Here is a 22,629-nt window from a genome sequence, read left to right on the forward strand (position 1 = left end):
GTCACCAAATCAAAAGCCACCTTGCTCTGTAGTAACTAAAAGATATTTTCACATGAAGGTTGTTTATGTGAAACCTTTGAGCTAGTTTTCTTTCTTTTTTTCTCCTGTTACAAATCCCTTTCGTGTGCAGTTAAAAGTTTCACATTTAGGTTTTTCTTTTTTAACTTTTTTTTAAACGCTATCAAACTTAAACAAAAGTTGCAGTGCAGCACAAAAACTATTTTTTCAAGAATTTTGAGGCGTGGGGTGCCTGGGTGGCTCAGTGGGTTAAGCCGCTGCCTTCGGCTCAGGTCATGATCTCAGGGTCCTGGGATCGAGTCCTGAATCAGCTCTCTGCTCAGCAGGGAGCCTGCTTCCCCCCCACCTCTCTCTGCCTGCCTCTCTGCCTACTTGTGATCTCTCTCTGTCAAATAAATAAATAAAATCTTAAAAAAAAAAAAAGTATTTTGAGGCTAAGTTGCTGACATGATGCCCTATCACAGTTGAAAACTTAAATGTACTAAAGTGTACTACTTCTACATAACATAAAACAATGTCCAAATCTGGAAATAAACACTGATACATTACTACCATTTAATCCTCAGACCCTATTCAGATTTCTTCATTTGATTCTACAGTGTGAATTTACTGCAGGAGGAGTCAGCTCAGAATCACACATTGTATTTAGTTGTCAAGTCTCCTCACTCTCCTTCAGTCTGGAACAACTTCTTGGTTCCTCATCTTTCATGACCTTGACAATTTTGGGTATTACAAATCTAGTTATCGTGTCAAATATTCCTCAGTTAGAGTTCATTTTCTCATGGTTAGATTCATCTTATATGTGTTTGGCAGAAATATCACAGAAGTGATTCTGCCTTTTGTTATCAGATGGCACATAACTTTCATTTGTCCCATTCCTGATGATGATCACTTTGTTTAGTTACAGTAGTGCTCTTTTCATCTTTGTAATAATAAGTAATTTGGGAGAAGCGCCTTGAAACTATATAAATATTCCATTCAACATCTGACTTTCAGTTTACTTACTTATTAATGTCAATATGGACTCATGAATTTGTCTTTTTCAATAAGTTATAATCCAGTACTATCATTATTATTTTGATACTTTCCCTGTCTCATATTTGTCCAATAGAAACCCCTTCAAGATGATTTCTGTATCCTTTAACATATCCTCTTTATTCAGAAAGCACTTCCTTGCTTTGCAACACAACAAAATATTCCAGGCCCATCTTACACTGCCATTTCTTCAAGCCATTTCTCCAAGGAGCCTGGTTCCTTTAGGCAGAGAATGATATTTAGAAGTTAATACCTGGATGCCAGAAGTTGTTGTGGTGTCATTGCTCCCAGGAGCTCTCAGTGGACAGGGCTAGGGACTATATATATATATACATATACATATACACACATTTACATCTGTATTTTATATCTGTTATATAGAGTAGAAGTCATGTGTTCACACCAGTACTTTCATTTCCAATACAGTACCACAGGGTTTTTTGTATTTGTAACTCCCTCCTCTGACAGAGAAAAATCTGGCTCTTATCTTTGCTATATTTACTTACTGGATCAAGCCTCTTTGTACAATCAATCATCCATTGCCTCTATCATCCCTTCCTTAGCACGGATGCTTTTCTTACCTCATTTGGGTTCTGACATCCTGTACAATAGCTATGGTGCTATGTAGACATTCTTTTCAACTGCTCAGGCTATGACACTCCACGCAAGGCTGTCCCTAACATGTAAATGCCCTCTTCATTCCACTCAAGTTCTGGTATTTTACACTGGAGCACCCCTCTGCATGGAAGCTCTGCCCACTGTCCCCATGTAGGTGCATTGCTTAATCCACTTCGGCTCTTAAAACTCACACCAGACCACCTCTATGCATAGATATCCTATGTATGGTGCTTAGGTTCTGACTCATGCTAAACTGTCCCTTATCTTAGATACCTTCTTTATCCTTCTTCAACTCCAGCATTCCAGGTCAGGCAATTCTCCTGCCCGAATGCCCTCTTTAGCCTACTCAGGATCTGATTTCCCATTTGTCTGCTTTCCATATAGAATCCGTCCTTACCTCATTCAGACTGCCCATTCTATATGTCATACTCTTCAGGGTAGTTAGTCTCCAGCAGCCTGCCCTGAGCTCTGTCCCTTCCTTGCATAGATATTGCTCTCTCCCATCTTAGATTTTGACACTCCATACCAGTCTGCTCCTTTGCTTATTTTAAAAATATGTGTCTTTTTCCTGCCTTTATGCTTTGCTGCTATCATCTAATGGATACTCTGTTAAAATTTTAAAATTAAAATAGAATATAAATACAGTGACTATATTTTTCAAAACAAAAATTAAAATATGACCAGACAACAGTTTTGAATATTTGAAATTAATACTGTCCTGAACAGTTTTGGGTATATGATCATCATTAAACTAAAGAACAAAGAAGATTTTTCCAGCAATGGAGGAGTACCTCCTATTGACCCAGCCTTCCAACAGATAACAATGATAGATTCTGGACAAAATATGAAAAAAATCTATTACACGAAAGCATTGGAAAACGTCAGAACCAACCTGTTTTTATGTTTGTTTGTTTTAACCCAAGGGTAGGCACCAATTTTAGCCTCAGGGTGACCAAAACTTGGGTAGATAATCTGCAGTTACACTAGCTTAAGAAGCCATAGCAACCATAGAAGGCTGGGAAGTAAGGAGGGAAATCGGTATGAAAAAGGCAGATGGCTTTTTTTTTTAAAGATTTTATTTATTTATTTGACAGAGAGAAAGATCACAAGTAGGCAGAGAGGCAGGCAGAGAGAGAGAGAGGGGTAGCAGGCTCCCTGCTGAGCAAGGAGCCTGATGCAGGGCTCAATCCCAGGACCCTGGGATCATGACCTGAGCCGAAGGCAGAGGCTTAACCCACTGAGCCACCCAGGCGCCCCGGCAGATGGCTTTTTTATCTGTAAATTCTCTGGCTGCTCCAGATCTCTAGCTGATCACTGAACCACACATATATGGGGTCACACTCTGAGCAGCCCATCTGAGGCTAAAATATTGAACAGAGATTTATGCTTCTGCAAGATATCAGCTTGTGCCAATTTCCCTGGGACTATGAAAGTTCTCTGATCTAGAAAAATTCTCAATTCCAGGCATGCTAGAACATTTGGTTACTCTAGTTGCTGCTCACTAGAGACAGAATTTGAGTTTGAGTCTAGGCAAGTTAACTGCATGCTTTAAAAAGTAAAATAAACAAAGAAAAACTCCTATACTCTCCAGAGGAATTTAACAGAATCCAGAAATTCTGTAACATTTCATTTATGATGTCCAGAGTACAATCCAAAATCATTAAGTCATATGAAGAAGTAGGAACATGGGACCCATACTCAAGATAAAAGGAAATCAATGGTGACTGACGTCAAGATGACACAGGTATTGGAACTGGAAGAAAGGATCTTAAACAGCTATGCTAATTATACCCAAAGATGTAAAGGAAAATATGCTTGTAATGAATTAACAGATAGGAAATCTTGGCAAGGAAACTATGATAAAAGAACAAAATGGAAGTTCTAGAACTAAAAGTTATAATATCTGAAATAGAAAACTCACTGGACAAACTTAACAAATTAAGATGACAGGAGAAATAGGAAGTGCACTTGAAGACATATCAATGAAAGTATTCAATCTGAACAACACAGAGGAAAGAAAAGCCACTGGGGTTGGGGGAGAACGATACTCAGGGAATTGTGGGAAAATATTAAAAAATCTAACATACATGCAGTTGGAGTCCTAGAAGGAAAGGAGCAAGAGGATGGAAGAGGAAAAGTATTTGAAGAAACAATGGCTGAAAATGTCTTAAGTTTAGTGGAAAACATAATTTTACAGAAGTTTAGTGATCCTAAGTGGGATAAATTCAAATAAAATCATACCTAGATATATCATAGTCAAACTGCTGAAAATCAAAGATAAAGAGAAAATATTGAAGCATTCAGAGAAAAAGAATACATTATATATAGGAAAAAAATAATACAAATATCACTGACTTCTCATCAGAAACAATAGAGCCTAGGAAGTAGTAGAATGCCATCTTTGAAGTGCTGGAAGAAAACTGTCAACCCAGAATTCTGTATCAAGTAAAAATATCCTTTAAAATTAAAAGCGAAATTAAATAAAAATCTTTAAAAAGGGGTGGGGGCAATGCCTTGGTGGCTCAGTCTGTTGAGCAGCCACCTCTTCATATTGGCTCAGATCATGATCTCACAGTCCCGAGATCAAGCCCCATGTTGGACCCCACACTCAGTGTGGAGTCTGCTTGTCCCTCTTCCTCCATCTTTGTCACTCCCCCCCACTCCTCCCTTGCTGTCTTTCTTTCTCTCTGTCTCAAATAAATAAATAAAAACCTTTAAAATTGAAGGCAAAATAAAGATATTTACAAATAAATGAAAACCAAGAAAAATTGTCATTCACATAGTTCCATGACTAGAAATGCTAATAGAAACTCTTTTGACCAAAGAAACATGATATCAGATGGGAACTCATGTTTTCAGGAAAAAATGGAAAAGTACTAGAAATGTTAAGTACAAAGTAATAATTTTTTTCTTTTAATCTCTTTAAAATACAATTACTGTATAGATAATTCCTTTTATTCTCCTTGAGGTACTTTTTAGGGAGGATAGAGGGAGGAAAGAACAGTCCTGCTCTGAAGAGGAAATCTGCTAAAACTTCCAAAATGGTATCCTTATTAAATGCTCCAAATCTGAAAAAAATTTACTCTAAGTAGCTAATATTTATAATCCTTTTTATTTTCAGATACAAAACCAAATGTGGAACTGAAAAGCACTCAGGAACAGTCTGTGTCCACAGGTAATATCAGGTCTTTCTAGAAATATATCTTTACTGAAATTACCAAAGGTAGAAGAATATTCTGATCACAGTAAAAATGCTATGGAAGTATGTTGGAAAAATTTTGGTTGTCTCTTTCTGACACAAAAATAACTCATCCATTTAGATTACATAAATTCTTTGGCATTATTGGGCCAAATCACACCCTACTTAATGTTGATCACTGTTGTTTTTTTTCCTTAAAAAATTTTTTTAATGGACTGGTTTAAATAAAGACAGTTTTTGTTGAATGGTGTAGTAGCTCCTGTTTTATCTACTTGTGCTTTTCACTATAGATAGAGGTCAGCAAACCTTTTTGTGTAAAGGGAAAGTTAGTACATTTTTAGACTTTGTGTGGGCCATATATAGTCTCTGTTTCATATTCCTTTTTATTTATTTTTATTTTATTTTATTTTATTTTTTCAGTGTTCCAAGATTCATTGTTTATGCACCATCCCCAGTGCTCCATGCAATACGTGGCCCCCTTAATACCTACTGCCAGGCTCACCTAACCCCCCACACCTCTTTCCTCCAAAATCCTCAGGTTTTTTCTCAGAGTCCACAGTATTTCATGGTTCATCTCCCCCTCTGATTTCCCCCAATTCACTTTTCCTTTCTTTCTCCTAATGTCCTGCATGTTATTCCTTATGCTCCACAAGTAAGTGAAACCATGTGATAACTGGAGGAGATTATACTGAGTGAAATAAATCAAGAAGCGAGTTAATTATCATATTACTTTTTAAATAATCCTTTAAAAATATAAAAACCATTCCTACCTCCTAGGCCCATACAAAAACAAGTCATGGCTAGATTTGGGTCTCAAGCCATAGTTTGCTGACTCCTGCTCCAAAACAAACTATAAACATTTAAAATATTTTCCTAAAAATAACTTATATGTTTTCTAGATTGATTAACTCACTTTGGATAAAAATTTATGCTATATTACAAAATTTATCACTCAAGTATCTTTTTGTCAATTATATTATCAATTATAACCTTATATTTTAATTGAACCTGTACCTCATGTTAGTTGTTCAGGTGTGCACTTTATATTAGTCATTTTGAGCTTGAGAAAAGTGAGCTACTATTTAGAACAGTGTTTTAGAGTTCACAGAGTATATATTACAACATGCAGAAATGAGCAATTTAATGTGTTTATAAATAAAAACATGAGTCCATGATAACCATATTTTTAGCACTTCTTCATCATGGATTTTATGAAATATGTTTCCATTTTACTACTGGATTCCAGCAAAAGTCCTGCTCCATGTGTTCAGTCAAGGGTGCAGCTGAAAGGAATGCCACCCCAAAGTTTCTAGTCACTTCTCCTACTTCACCTAGCTTTAAAAGCCATAGGATTCAGTATCTTTGACTATTTGTTGTATGTAATTGTTATTCAATAAATATTTCACTGAACATTAGGGAGGACATTAGGAGTTTGATAGAAAGTGAATGAATTTTTAGTTTATTTCTTTTGATAACATCTTTTTAAGCTACCATGTTTGAATATGAAATAATACCAGCTACATATTCCTTTTTTTCTAATATCTAATATTATCAGTATTTATATAATATACAAATATATTTAAATATAGTTCTATTAAACTTGATTTTTAATATCTTTGCTATTTGTTTAAGCATGCTTTTATTATGTCTGTTCCCTTTCACTTATGAACTCCTGTAATATGTTATATTTCCCTTACTCCTTTGTCTGAGTCTACATTATAGACCTGTATTATCTCTTGTCTGAGTCTTGCATTATAGTTATGATCTTGTCTTATCTACATCTGTAAATTATAAGCTCCTTAAGGACAGGAATTATGACTTACTCATATCTGCAGCCTTGTCTGCATTTAGTAAATGTTCAAGGAAATAAAGGAACACGAGGGTCAATACATCTTCCTCAGAATCACATTTATAATGTGAACAGAAAAGGAAAATAAGTTTTGATATACTGTTGCTTATGGTTTTCTCTCAGGAAAACATGTTTCCCAAATTGGGTTATGCCAGTGTTGTTGAGCTCAGTATTTCTCAACACTACATAAATGCTTCTTGTTCATAAATAGCAGTAGTGTTCTACTGAATATTGTGAGACATCCCAAAAGAGAGAGAATTTCTGCCAGGAAAGAACGTGAATGCATTTTAACTCGGGTGCACCCTGGGCATATTTCTGAACCTCAAGAGTTTTCACATATATTCCACTTGGGGTATATATGAAAGGGATACTGGGTCATTAAGAGATTATGCTAAAATGGGATTCTTCTTAATAAAAATATTACATTTTTACATATAAAAATTTTTATATTGTAAAAATCCTTTAAAGTTGGCCTACACAATTAAAATTCTTTTTATCTCCTAGAAGGCCCAGTGATTTTGAATGACTATGATTTAACCAAACCACATGAAACAGAAAATGTGGACAGTGCAGAAGGCCCAACCAATGAAGATGAAGATCTAGGAGGTGAGTCATTGTTACGGACTAAAAATAGTTATAGATATGGTTGAGGCTTAATATATAGAAGAAATCAGGATCTCCTAAGGAAAACATGGATTTATGGATTGAGTTGGGAGTAATTAAGTTTTCTTCATTTTATAAGCTTAGTATTTAGGGGCTCCTGGTGGCTCAGTTGGTTAAGTGTCTGCCTTTGGCTCAGGTCATGATATCAGGGTCCTGGGATGGAGCCCTACATCGGGCTCCCTGCTTAATGGGGAGTCTGCTTCTCCCACTCCCTCTGCCATTCCCCCAGCTTGTGCTTTCTCACCCACTCTGTCTCACTTTCATATTAATTTCTAAAAAATATTTTAGAGATATTTTAAAATATTTTTTAGAAATTAATATTTAATTATTTGCCAAAGGATATCAGCAAACTTTGAGAATTTGAGGTGCTTATTCAGAGTTCAAGTATACCAACTTCATTTTTAAAATGTGTATTTGACTCTTTTCCATTTTAAAAATAAGGAATGTTCATTAGAGAAAGTTTGGGGTATTTCCCAACACCAACAACCAGTTCTCCAATTCTTCATACAGTAACTAGGCATCCAACAATCCAATTCAATTCTCTTACTAACTCCTGGAGTTAGCACAGAACCCACAGGTTAAGGGCTCAGTCCCACAAGACTGCCCTCACTTTAGACACCAGTTGAAACTACCAGGTCTCCACATTACCTGCACTTCTGTCCAGCTTGGTTATATATGCAGGATTTTTCACAACTACTACCTTCAATTTTAATAAGGTGCTAGAATCTAGGAAAACACTTTACTTACTATTATTAGTTTATTACAAAGGATAAAACTCAGATGGAAGAGATACATAGGGCAAGGTATGAAGTAGGAGGGGATGGAGCTTCCACACCCTCTCTGGGCACACCACCCTCCCATCGTGTTGGTGTGTTCACCAACCCAGAAACTCTCTGAAACTTATTGTTCAAGAATTTTTATAGAGCTCCGTCTTCAGTCCATCTCACCCCATCACTTTGTCTTTCTGGTGACCATACTGTCCTAAAGTTATCTAAGGTCCTTACCCCAAGTCATCTCATTAGCATAAACTCAGACGAGATCAAAAGGAGATTGTTATAAATAACAAAAGATACTCCTCTCACTCAGGGAATTCCAAGGGTTTGGGGAACTCCTGTGCCAGGAACCTAGGACAAAGACCAAATATATTTTTGTATTTTACCATAAGCTACCTACTGGTCTTTGACCATGAATCTCTTACAGCAAAAGGATTGTAAAAGTCAAGGTACTGGTAGAGTGCCTGGCTGGCTCAGTGGGTTATCAGGTCACATTATCAAGATCATGATCTCAAAGTCATGGGATTGAGCCGCTGTCAAGCCCTGTGTCTGGCTCTATGCTCCGTACAGAGGCTGCTTGAGATTCTGTCTCTCCTTCTTCCTCTGCCCGTTCCCCCTGTCCGTGGGCTTTAAATAAATGAATAGATGGATGAATGGATAGGTTAGATAGATAGATAGATAAAATCTTTTAAAAATAAATAAAGTCAAGGAACTGACACATTACTACAGTCACATTCAGTCATTAATAATTATTCCAGCCCAACCTGGCGATTCACAGACCTGTACCCCTGGGGATAAAAATATATGTTTATAAAAAATAAAAAATTTAAAAAAATAATAATTATTCCAGCCCATCATCGTATCATATGAAAATGTCTCCCAGGGTGAGGCCACTTAGATTTGCAGGCTTCCATTTGATTTTGTCAGGTTCCAAAAACAGGACTGGTCTCCGCAATATATAGCTTCCCCTTTTCAGCATCTGGTATAATTGAACTGAGAGACAATATACATTATCATCTTACTCTGAGCCTCTCTTAAAATTTTAATGTAATACTGGATTTCCTTCATTACCCTTTGATTCATTTCATTTTTATTCATTTCATTCATTTTGATTCATTTCTTTACCCTCAGCTACTATTCCGTCTTAATTTCTACCTGAACCTTTCCATGTTTGGAAGGAACTTTAGGTTTAATGGCTGCGCTGGTCTAGATTGCAGGCAGCAATACTAGTCTAGCAAGTGCCTCCCCCTCAATCCATTCTTGTTCCTACAGGGTAGAGGTACTCAGGTACAAAACCTGCTGAATCTTTACACCACTAGCAGCAGAGCTGGTTTCACTGTTATCTTCAGTTTGGGCAAAAGGATTGAAGGTATAACCTGCCCTATCAGGCCTTTAGCTATTCCAACATAAAGATTTAAAACTGTAGTTATGGTTTCTTGCCTGAAAATCATTTTGTTTCCAGCACTTGTTGCAGCCGTATCCCATGACTACTCCAACAAGTAGGAAAGAGAAAGTTGAGGTGATGAAGAAAAAAAAAATTGGGTGAAAGAAAAAGTATGGTCATCAAACCAGTGTCCTCTCCCCTTGGGAAGAATTATAATCATACCAATATATTCCCCCCATGGAAAGAAATTGCATAGTCACATTAGTGCCCTCCCCCAACCCTCTTCCCCAGATCCACCAGAAAAACAGGCATCCATCAGTGAGGATACTCCCTTAGCCCTGCTCATGTTGAGTGTGAGCACACATTCTTAAAGACATACACAAGCCCTTCATGACTACAAGTTTCCCTGTTTTAAACGTTTCAGCTGCCTATTCCAATTCTCTATGAAACTATTCTTCTGAGGACAATATCTCTCTGCCTGTCATTTAATATTATAGGCTATAAAGTGTATTTCTTGTCTTAAAGAAATGTGATTTGGTGGTCCAAATTGGTACAGTATCTTCCAATCCATTTTTTTTGCTAATACTCTGACCATTTGCATCTACCACCAGGTAAGCAATGCACAGTCCAGAATCAATGTCTAAAACCCATTTGTAGCCCTCTACCCTGGTTATTGGCATTGGTTCAGTATAATTTACTTGCTAGTGGAAGGGGCCTTCCCTCTGAGGACCCTTTCCCATAGACATAGGCTGCCTCTGTCTCTCTTGTTGGCATTTTGAGTGCAAAGGGAATATGTCCAGATTCAGCTCTCTGTATTGCCGTGTCCCCAAATGTCTCCTCCTTTTATGAACCCAGGTAGTCACTTCAAATAAGTACAGTGTGATATCCACTTGGTTCTAATGACCTTCCAAGCCTGGAAGGGGATTCTTCTGATGGGCATCAACATGTCCTACTTTAATGTACCCCTCAAATTTCTGTATGGTCATGCTTTCAAAGGGCATCCCTTTAAAAGATCAGTTTTCCGGGACGCTTGGGTGGCTCAGTTGGTTGGACAACTGCTTTCGGCTCAGGTCATGATCCCGGAGTCCCGGGATCGAGTCCCGCATCAGGCTCCCAGCTCCATGGGGAGTCTGCTTTTCCCTCTGACCTTCTCCTCGCTCATGCTCTCTCTCACTGTCTCTCTCTCAAATAAATAAATAAAATCTTTAAAAAAAAAAAAAAAAAAGATCAGTTTTCCTTCTGCCTATCCCTATGGCCAGGCCACTGGCCCTCACCCATGACTCAGGTAAAACCCAAAATGTAGACAGAGGCTTTTGTCATTGTTCTATTCCTCCATCACTGCTAGGAAAACAGCACGGAATTCATCCACTGAGTTGATTTGTTTTTCCAACTTCAGTCAGAGTGGTGGTCTTCCACACAGGACATTTTTCATTTACCTTGGAACTGCCACCCATAAACCAAGAAGCTCTTTGTTGTTCAGTCACAGCTGTCTATCATGCAGCATCCAAGTAATGATATAGCTTCACATTGTTCCGAAGTCGGTCCATAGGGGGAAAGATTCTCTGCTTGTGAGTACCTCCTGCTTGCATGCCTCAGGTCGCATAATCCTGTATAAACCATTTCTGTCTTATTATGGAACTCTCCTGGGCATTGCTCTCCCAAAAGCCTTAGAGCATTTCTGTGACATCACCTAAGACAGTATGTGTATTTCAGATGTTAAGACTGTTTTTGTACTGCAGTCATAGGGGAAGTTTCAGTTAATGTCCAATAGCAGGCTGCTAATAGCCCTTCAAATGGAATTCTCCATCCCATAGTCCTAACAGCTGCTGGGAAGCAATTTCAGGTTTTTTCGATAAACCCCAGTTTATGCTCCACATAGAGCTACCACACAGACTCTGTCCCCACCCAGCACTGCCACTTCTCACCTACACTGTGGACTTGGGCAATCTCATCCATCCCCATTTAGCATTTTGAATTAATATGACAGATTTACATGCCTTCTGTTTTATAGAAACAGTTAATTCCCTAGTCACACACAATATCCACGGCCATAAGACATTCAGGTAAGAGATGCAGCCGCTTCAAACATACTAGCTTTCCTCCAGACTTTTGTCTTAATCCTTCAACCCTTCCGTTCCTAACTGTGACCTATCAACAGGTTTTGGTTTTATAAAATGAGGTAAGGGAGATGTTCCCCAGTCAGACAAATATCCATTCTCATAATACTTTCAGGTAAAGGAGACACAATTTCTTCACATAGAGCCTATTTAAACATTCCTATTTCCATCTAAGCTTCCACCTTAATCCTATCAACCCTTAAACATTTCTATATTCTCTCAAAGTGAATATTCCTGATGGGCTTCACTAACAAGTTGTTTTGTTTTGTTTTTAAATTTTTTTTTTTTTTTTTTTTTTGAGAGAGAGACGGTGAGAGAGGGCATGAGCGAGGAGAAGGTTAGAGGGAGAAGCAGACTCTCCATGGAGTTGGGAGCCCAATGCGGGACTCGATCCTGGGACTCCAGGATCATGACCTGAGCCGAAGGCAGTCGTTCAACCAACTGAGCCACCCAGGTACCCCACTAACAAGTTTTGATACCACAGTGGATGAGGTTGCCATGTCAGGGAGTCCCAGAAAATTTTCTTCTCCACCCCCTGACCATTTTACCCTTTCATGTGCAGAAGGCTTTTCATCCCTAGTGAGAGGCTGAGCCCTGTCCCCTTTGTCATAACAAAGATTAATCTGCCTATTGCCTTAGCTAATTTCAGATCAGATTTCTGTTTGTAATCTTTGTCTTTTGGCTTTGTAAGTTCCTCTACACTGGAATGAATAGAGTGGACTTGTTTGGGCACTTTAATGGAAGAAGTCTGGTCCACCCAATCTTGCACAGTGTTGTCTTAAGATCTTTGTTTCAAACCCTTCAATGTCTGTTTCCTTTATCCTGTTTCTTAATAAAAATCTAAAGATTTTCACCCTGCTGAAATGAGTCCTTTGACTCTCCCCTTTCTTCTTTGTTTTGACCTTAACCAATGTTTCCTTTATTCTTCTTATTTCTTAGTAACCATTTACAATTTTCCACCTTGTTGGGACAAGTCCCTTGATTCTTCCTTCTGCCTTTCTTCATTTTCTCATTAATTAACTTAATGTTTTCATTAGCCTCTGTAAAACCCAAGAGGGGAAGCTAAGACTGCAGATTCACTCTGGTTTCTTCTACTGTTGCTTGATTTTGGAGTAGGAAGGTTACATGGGGTACCCATACAAAAGGGGCTCCCTATTTTGTGTTTTCTTAGATTCTGTGTTTGTCTCTTTGGAATCCATTCATCATAGGACCAGTTTTATTAATTGTATTGTCTTATTTTTGTACGCTTTGATATTTGAGGCTTTTATAGACTGGGGAAAAGACTGCTTTTCCCAGGGGTAGCCAATTCTTACAGATGGCAGAAGGGTTAACCAGGATCATGCTTTTCATATACAAACCAATCAGTCCAGAGCCTGTACCTCCCAACTATCTCCTTACCTATTTCTCATATACCAAGCTAATATTTCCCTGCCCAAAATCATCCCACAGCCAAGTATATCAGGTAACTAAAGACCATTCTGTGTCCCAAAGTCTTCCAGGATTATTCAAAGCAGCCAATCCTAAACTGTTTACTCTGCCTGCCTTGCCTTTTCTCAGAAACTCCAGTAAAAACTCTGGCCTAGGATATCCTTAACTGCTCTTTTCTGCCTCCTGACTGACACTGGTGCTTTCCAGCCCTGTGAGGGCACTACCCCTCTATGGGTCCTGTGAATATAATAAACTTCTTCCTTCCAATCTTTGTCCTCATCTCCTCCTATGGCTTTACTAACTTTACCATACCATATCCAATATGCACATTCTTATAACACCCCCTTAAAGCACAGCATTTATCATGACCTTGGGAACAGGCATATTTAATGAATTAATATCTCTGTTATCGTAAAGCCAGTCCCATATGGCTTACATACAAAGTTTATCAGCTGTTTCATCTGGATGTTCCACTGGCATTTATAGAGGGAGTCAGATAGTCCTCTTCTCAGAGTAAAAAACTGACTCTAACAGTGGCTTTCATCTAATCTACAAGGCTGCTGAGCGTCTGAATCACATACAGCCATCTGATTATTCCATAGTGTGCTGTGGGTTGGATATCAACCCAAACATGCTTTTCTTCTCTATAGAATCAAAACCAAATACACTTCCCCTAAATTAGTCACTCTTTTTTTTAAAAGATTTTATTTATTTATTTGACAGACAGAGATCACAAGTAGGCAGAGAAGCAGGCAGACAGAGAGAGAGAGAGGAGGAAGCAGGCTCCCTGCTGAGCAGAGAGCCCCATGCAGGGCTCAATCCCAGAACCCTGGGATCACGACCTGAGCTGAAGGCAGAGGCTTTAACTCACTGAGCCACCCAGGCGTCCCTAAATTAGTCACTCTTACTGTCCATTTTAGTAATGGTTCTTCAGGAGCTAATGATACTGATTCACAAAATGAGACAGCCCAGCCCTTTCAACACTATATCCCCTCGATTTTGCCCTCCAACTGTGTGAACTATCTTTTTGGTGACCAGAGGCCTTAGAGGTACTCTTTATTGTTCCCTCAAAATTTTACCTTTTGGGGCAGCTTTGAGCTTAGTATCTGAAGCTTAAAGTGACTGAAGTCTGAGCTTGGTCCAACATCAAGGTTTGATCTAACACTCTTTTTTCATTTCATTTTAGTTAATTCAGAAAACAGTAACCAATTTAACTTTTTTCCTGCTAGTTTGCATTTCCTTATGCAGCCAGTGAGCCAGCTCCACAGGAAGGAGATCCATCTCTGAAAACCCTTGGTAATTTTACCTTTAGTCACTGATCATAACACAGCTGCTTTTCCATAACATGGGTGACCATGTGGCCAGGAATCAGAGGTTCCTCCTTCCTTGCTCTTCTTTTCTCTTCCCAAACCACATGTTTCCATGAGCCCAGATTGTTTTAACAAATCCCACCCCTGACACCAATTCTGGGATTTATTTTCCAACACCAATAATTTCTCCATAAACCAAATGGGCATCCAAAAATTCAATTCAATTCTCGTAATAATAACTCCTAGAGTTAGCATAGAACCCACAGTTGAAGGGCTCAGTGACCTCACTTTATTTTATTTTTAAAATTTAATTTATTTGAGAGAGAGAGAGAGAGGAAGAAAGCATAGGCAGGGGAAAGAGGAGGGCAGAGGGAGAGGAACAAGCAGACTCCCCACTAAGCCGGGAGCCTGATGGGGGCTCAATCCCAGGACCTCGGGACCACAGCCTGAGCCAAAGGCAGACACTCAACCAACTGAGCCACCCAGGTGCCCCAGACGGCCCTCACTTTAGACACCAATTGAAGCTACCAGGTCTCCACATTACCAGCACTTCTGTCCTGCTTGGCTACATATGCAGGGTTTTCCACCACCATCCACCCCAGGTTTGATAAGTTGCTAGGATGACTCACAGAATCTAGGAAAGCATTTTTCTTACTATTACTAGTTTATTATAAAGGATACAACTTCATGAGAGCTCCATGCCCTCTCTGGGCACACAACCCTCCATCCTCTTGTTGTGTTTACCAATCCAGAAACTCTCTGAATCTCATTGTTCAAGAGTTTTCATAGAGCTCAATCTCCAGTCCCGTTCCCCCTCCCAGAGGTTGGTGGTTGGAGCTGAAACCTTTAACCCTTAGTCACTTTGTCTTCCCAGTGATCTTCCCATCCTGAGGTTATCTAGAAGCCCCACCCTATGTTCATTAGCATAAACTCAGGTGTGATTGAATGGAGCTTGTTATGAATAACAAAAGACACTCTTAAACCTTGGGAAATTCCAAGGGTTTTAGGAACTCTGTCAGGAACAGGGGACAAAGACTAAGTATGGCTTAATATTTTACCACCTTTTAGAAAGTTCATAGAATGAAAAAAGAAAAACTTACCTCTCTCCCTACCACCCAAAGATAGTCTTTATCAGCACTATGGAATACTTTTAGGTTTTTTTGTGAATTCTGAGCACTATATTTATATTAACATTGCACACGTTTTATGCTAATATTTATGTTGATAAATCTGATCACTATTACTTTATGAACGTCACTCAGATCTCATCTTAGATGTCAATTTTTTCAAAAGATTTTCCCTGACAGCTCAGTCACTATTTTAACACATTCCCTATTTTAATTCTCTGCGTGGCACTTACCATGGATAATTTTGGAGTTTTATTTATTTCTTTATTGTCTTTCTCTATCTTTTATGAGCCAAGGTCTTGGGCTTTTTCACTGCTAGTATTTATAACACTTAGAATAGTACTTGGCCTTCTCAAGATCTTTTTCTTTTGTTTTAGATTCTTAAGGGACCAAGAAATATAGTTCTATGTCTAAAACTTCTGAGATTCAAATCACAGCTTCAACTAACATTCCAGCTCTGCCTAGCTATACATTCATTTGTACCAGTTCTTAACCACAGAGACGAAAAATGCTGCCTGGCACAGGATGTGGTCATTTGTGCTGAGGAAAGGCATACAATGTTCTACCAACTTCACCCTGCAACCTCTTGAAGATGCTATCCATGGAGTCATACTCATAATGAAGCAAGTGATAACTCTGCCTTTGGCTTGTATTTTTCTGAGTTAGGGTTTCTGAATTTTGATAGGTGATGCCATTAAGTTTATGTTTGGACCTTTGGTCTGGAAATTTATAATTATGTTAGAAGTCACTCTGGATTCAGAAGTAGCCTATGCATTTTATGTTTTCAGGTGGTCAGAAAAAAAACACAGAAAATTAAATACTCAGTCATTCCAATTTTAGTATACTTGCTTCTGAAGTAAGCACCAGATTAAATACTCAAATGAATATATTGGGATGCCTGGGTGGCTCAGTTGGTTGAGCAACTACTTCGGCTCTGATCATGATCCCAGGGTCCTGGAATTAAGTCCCACATTGGGTTTCCTGCTTGGTGGGGAGTCTACTTCGTTCTCTCCTTCTGCCTCTGCCCCACACCCTCTGCCCCGGCTTGTACACTCTTTTTCTTTCTCAAACCAATAAATAAAATCTTTAAAATAAATAAATACTCAAATATAAACAATAACAACAAAAAAACCCAAACAACTCCATTTAATAGTAGGAATTTAAAAGAAATATTGTAAAAACCCATGTGATATAGCACTTCCATAGGAATCCATACAATAGATTCCAGGCCTCTGCATTTTGACCCTGTTCCAGGAGTACATCCAAGGAGAAAAAAGAGACATTCAGCCTCTGTGGTCCACTCGTTTTGGATCATCTTTGACTGTTATAGCTTCCAATGTCATTTCAATCTCCTTACCTCCAATTCTATGTCAGTTGATGAATGGAGTATCAGTGTATTTTTCCCAGGTGTTAGGGATCTAAGAGTGTTGTAACATTTCTTGGTAGAGACTAGAAGATATAATCAGTCATTCTAAATAATTTGGGAAAAACAGAAGAAATGGCTTTTTCCACTAACCCTGATTTAAAAAGAAATGAGGGACACTTGAAGGGCTCAGTTCGTTAAGCATCCGACTCTTGATTTCTGCTCAGGTCATTATCTCAGGGTTGCAAGATCAGGCCCCAAGTTGGGCTCCAGCTCTGTGGTCAGTTGGGAGTCCACTTGAGATTCTCTCCCTTTCCCTCCCCCCCCCCTTACATTCTCTCTCTAAATTAAATAAATCTTAAAAAAAAAAAAAGAAAGAAAGAAAGAAAGAAACGAACAGGCTGACTTTAGCTTTAAAAGATTAATCCTTTATTTCACAGTTAAGCTCCAAACTGATTACTATTAATGTTGGCACTTAATCTGAGTCATATACCTTTGGAAAGATTGTTACCAGGACTCTACTTTTTAAAAACATAAAATATTATCAGTAGATACAAGTTATACATGCTAAACTGTAAAATAATAGAACTGAAAAGTAGCATTGGGGCACCTGGATGACTCAGTTGGTTAAGCAACGGCTTTCAGCTCAGGTCATGATCCTGGAATCCTGGGATCCAGTCAGGCTCCCTGCTCAGTGAGGAGGAGTGTGCTTCTCCCTCTGATCCTCCTCCTTCTCATGCTCTCGCTCTCACTCTCTCTCAAATAAATATTTTTTTTAAAAAAAGGAAAGTAGCGGGCGCCTGGGTGGCTCAGTGGGTTAAAGCCTCTGCCTTTCGGTTTAGGTCATGATCCCAGGGTTCTGGGATGGAGCCCCACATCGGGCTCTCTGCTCAGCAGGGAGCCTGCTTCCTCCTCTCTCTCTCTCTCTCTCTCTCTCTCTCTCTCTGCCTGCCTCTCTGCCTACTTGTGATCTTTGTCAAATAAATAAATAAAATCTTAAAAAAAAAAAAAGGAAAGTAGCATTGCCTGGAAGAAGTTATGTGTGTTGCATAATAAAGTACTACTGTTACATTCAGCATAGGGAAACATTAAAACTAATTAGGATTATACTTTCAAAGATAATTAGACTTAGGGGTGCCTGGGTGGCTCAGTCTGTTAAGCAGCTCAGGTCATGATTTCCAGATCCTGGGATCAGGCCCTTCATTGGGCTTCCTGCTCAGCAGAGAGTCTGCTTTTCTCTCTCTTTCTCTCTCCTTCCTTGGACCCTCCCTACTGCTCATTCTCTCTCTCTCTCAAATACATAAAAATCTTTTAAGAAAAGATAATTAGAGGGTCGCCTGGGTGGCTCAGTGGGTTGAGCCGCTGCCTTCGGCTCCGGTTGTGGTCTCAGAGTCCTGGAATCGAGTCTCGCATTGGGCTCTCTGCTCAGCAGAGAGCCTGCTTCCCCCTCTCTCTCTCTCTGGCTGCCTCTCCATCTACTTGTGATTTCTCTCTGTCAAATTAATAAATAAAATCTTTTTTAAAAAAAGAAAAGAAAAGATAATTAGAATTATACCTTTAAAGGAAATTTAGCTATCTAAAAGCATGCTTTAGAGGATCCTATTCTATTTAAGTTTAATGAAAGCATTTTTTTAAGTTCTCCAAAAAGTTTTAGAAATTAAGATCTGTCCTAGAATGTTTTAAACTCAGAATATTGTAATCATGTCTGATTTATATGTTAAAGAAAATGAAATTTCATCTGTATCTTTCTAAGTTTCCAGCTTTTAGAAAATTATTTATAGAAGATTAAAAGTGCTCACTTTATTTTTCTCTTATGGAAAGAAAACTAAATTTTTTAGGGGGAAAAAGTGTTTACCCAGCTAGAAGTATTGAGTGAGAAACAAAAAATATTCAGAAAAAAAAAAACTTCTAAAAGATACTAACATTTAACATAAATTCACTTGTTTCCTATCATCCGGATATTGACCGTTTTTTAGAGTTTTTGTTGTGTTAAGTAATCCCCAGGCCTAATGTGGGGCTCCAACTCACGACCCAGAGATGATTTTTTTTAAAACTATATATTCCTATGAGCTTAGTGCAGGAGTTGGCAATTTTTTTCTGTAATGGGCCAGATGGCAAATATCTTGGGCTTTGTGACCAAATGATCTCTGTTGCAGCATCTCAATTCTGCTATTGTATTGTAAAACAGCATAGAAGATATATAAATGAGTGTGCATGGCCATATGTATACCAGTAACCTTATGTACAAAAGCAGGCAGTGAGTCAGATTTGTCCTTTAGATCATAGTTTGCTGACTCTTGGCCTGATGTAACATTTATTGTGTGATGAGTTAAGAATGTTTTTGCTCCTTGAAGGAACAATGATCATGTAAATATTTCAAAAGAACATCAATGGGGAGTCTAACGCTATTATTTTGTAAAGAGAAAAAATATATATCACTAACAGCTTTGTTTATCTTATACATAGATTAGCTCCTTATGTAAATTAATTGGTCACAAATAAAATGATCTGTGGATTAAATGTGTTACCTCTTAGTTGGTTTTAGTTGGTTCATTGTTTCTTCTTGAAAATTTAAATCTAATAGACTAATACACTGGAGATATTTACATCAATTCAAGTTTATTTCTTCCATGAGACCTCCTTGTACTATCTCAGCTCCCTCAAGTGTAGTCTTAGGGCTGAGTTTTTGGAGTGTGTTTAATTAGTACTTGCTTAAGCACCTAATTATACTGTGTTTGAAACTGTGCATGACAAACTTTCACCCCATTACATTATAAGCTTTTTGAAAAAAAGAGCCCTAATAGCCCACATTTATATCTTTGTAAAAATACCTACCCTATAAAGTAATGTAATCAAAGTGGATTAAAAACACAAGAAATGAAGAGGTTCAGAGTTCTTTTTTAAGCCTGGCCATTGACTCCTATGAACTATTATTATTTCTCTTTTCAGTGACCAACCACAACCCTCATCAGACTAATCTTGAACAGTAGGAAATAACCAAGGATCTCCAAGTCTTTTGGTTTTGTTTAGCAATTTGATGAGTGCAGGGGTACCATAGGCACTTCACTGAATACAAAGGACATTGGGACCTTTGTGTTGGACCTAAAATGTCATTGAGATACCATAAGGTCAAAAGCAGAAGTTAAAGAAATATTTATAACATACTGTAAGAAAGAATATCCCTATTGCTTGTATGGGCCCCATGTTCCCCAAGGAACACAATAAAATATAAGCCACTGGACTTCAGGGCTAGAGGTCAGAAGTCTCAAATCAGGATGTCAGCATGATCATGCTCCTTCTAAGGGCTCTAGGAGGATCCTGCCTTGCTTCTGTCTAGCTTCTGCTGGCTCCCAGCAACCCCTGGTGTTCTTGACTTGTGGCAGTGTGACTCCAACCTCCATCTCCTTCAGGGGCCTTCTTCTCCTTTTCTTATACAGAGAGCAGTCATTGGATTAAGGGCCCACCCTAATCCAGTGTGATCTCATCTTACCTAATAACATCTACAAAAGTCATTCTCAATTTCCTGGCAAACATGAATTTTGGGGAGACACTTCAACAGACTATACTTTTTCTCTCTCATCTTTACAACTATCAAATATGCCTGAAATAAAATAGATGAAATAGATTGCTTTTTAATTATTTGTACAGTGTTATTTTCTATTGTGATACCTTAGATCAAAGATAAATTTAATTAGAAAGTCTGCTGAAAAGAAATTCTTCCCACCTCAGGAGATACAGCTCCTGTCTTCAGTAGCTTTCCATGTCAAAGTCTGTCTCTTCAGAGGTGTACAACATTTTTGCGCTCATGAGAAATAAAAACTACTTTGATGCTTCTGAAAGGGGGAGGCAGAAAACCCAAGCCACATTTGTGGTTTATGGATGCTAATTACTGCTACATTTAGATGTGTGAAGGAGGGGTCTATGGCTGGAGCGAGCTGGGAGAGACCAAGTGAGCCTCGCTGAGGCGCTCACTGAGGTTCCAGTGGTACTGCTCAGCACACGCAAATATATGCTTCAAAAGGAAGTGCCGTTTTTTATCAAAATATTACATCTCTCAAGCCCAGATCAAGACCTGTCGCTCATGGGATGCAGGGGTTATCTTACAAAATCAGCAGTGCTTTGCTGCAGAAGTTCACTCACAGGGGATTTCTGTAAGTGCTCACAATGGGCAGAGGCTTTACCGTTTCTACTGTGTCAAACGGGTATGTTCTTTTGGTGACAGAACACCTCCGTGAATTTTTTAACAAAAAACATCTCTGGATTCTTTTTTTTTTTTCTTTTTTAAACCAAGCTGTGTAGCACAGTGAACTAAAAGGAACTTAATAGGAAAATATTTGGCATCTGCAAAGGAGGAATGGGTAATTGTAATGGTTGACAGAAAAATAGATCTGCTCACTGTCCTTAGTGGGTCCTTGAAGACTCTTTCCCCCTTTCTTTTGTGTGTTTTTTTTTAAACTGTGGAGCAATAGTGTTTGTACCTCCTTGGAGTAGAAACAAGGTGCAAAATAAAATGTAAATTCCGGTCCAGTTATTTAGCTGTGTGCATGAAACACCCATGTGTGCCTGATAATTCTCATAGCATCTCATCTTGCCTTGCAAGTTCAGCTTCTCAAACTAAGTTTGGCACCGGGCATGGTGACCTGGGCCATTGTGTACTCTAGTGCAATTTGGTAATCACACGAAGGCACCCTGCTGAGGAATAAGTGAGGAATCCCAGTGGTGTGCCTGAGTCAGCTCATAATCGCTTATTAAACTTTCAGGAATTTTGTCAGCTGGCTGGCTTCATGTTGGTAGTTTGAATTCAGCCATGGTATTTATACCACTGACATCAGCAAATGCTACAAATAAGCCCTTCCCCCAACTCTGAGTTGGTTTTTGAGCACTTGCTAGCACACCACCAGACTGACTGAATGAAATCCTGTTCTTCCTCCCTAGCTCATCATTTTTCATAATTTGTCAGAGGGGAGCTTTTTCTTTTTTCTTTGGTAAATTGCGTGAAGGAAAACAGTGTTGGAGATGAGAAAAGTACATTTTATCTTTAAAGAATGAGGATCACATTACTGTAAAGTTAATGAAATAATAGGAGTTTTTTGGTAGATATGGTTACAAAAAGCACAAAGCAACAACAGTGAGGTTTAGATTAGACACTACTGACCATACCTTAAACTTACAATGTCCCAAGTAATCATGAATCAGTTACTTCTTTCTGAATCCCATAACATAAGAATTTTAACTTGCTCCTGTACTTTGTCTACCAATGAGCTGACAACATGGCAAGGGTAGAATCTTCTTCAGTGGTACTATTCTTTTATGCCAGAATTTGGGCTATATAGTTAATACTCAGTATTTATCCATTTTTCTTTCTGCCTTACCATCCAGCCATCCATTTATCCATTCATCCCCTGCATTGTTCTAAGTGCTCACTAAATAACTGTCAGTCAGTTAAGCAGAGTAAGGAAGCGCACATGTGAATACATTTTGGCATTGGGTCTCTTTTAGCCATCAAACTGAGATACGGGAAGACTTTTCAAAGATTAAGTGGGTGTGGATAATTTTAAGTGAATCAATTTCCAGGGGTTTCAACTTCAGTATGTTCTCTTTCCTAAATCTGATCTGCCTTGTAAGACTGCTATAGTTAAGTTTCTTCTTCCCCATCTCCCCATTCACAATGATCCTTCTCATTATCCTTCACAATTATCCTTCTTATAAAAGAAGGACACATCATTCACCTATCCCAAACCTTAC

The 22,629-nt window shown here is 38.6% G+C and overlaps 1 protein-coding gene across 1 annotated transcript in view; it reads left to right on the plus strand.

The window, feature by feature from the left end:
* IKZF3 (IKAROS family zinc finger 3) overlaps positions 1 to 22,629 on the plus strand; it is a 92,417-nt gene that overhangs the window by 20,819 nt on the left and 48,969 nt on the right. The window contains exons 2-3 of the mRNA XM_059380808.1: positions 4,793 to 4,846; positions 7,224 to 7,325. Coding sequence (XP_059236791.1) covers positions 4,793 to 4,846; positions 7,224 to 7,325 — 156 coding nt within the window. The remainder of the gene's footprint in view (positions 1 to 4,792; positions 4,847 to 7,223; positions 7,326 to 22,629) is intronic.

The sequence above is a fragment of the Mustela nigripes genome, chromosome 16, assembly GCF_022355385.1.
Source record: "Mustela nigripes isolate SB6536 chromosome 16, MUSNIG.SB6536, whole genome shotgun sequence".
NCBI classification, from domain to species: domain Eukaryota; kingdom Metazoa; phylum Chordata; class Mammalia; order Carnivora; family Mustelidae; genus Mustela; species Mustela nigripes.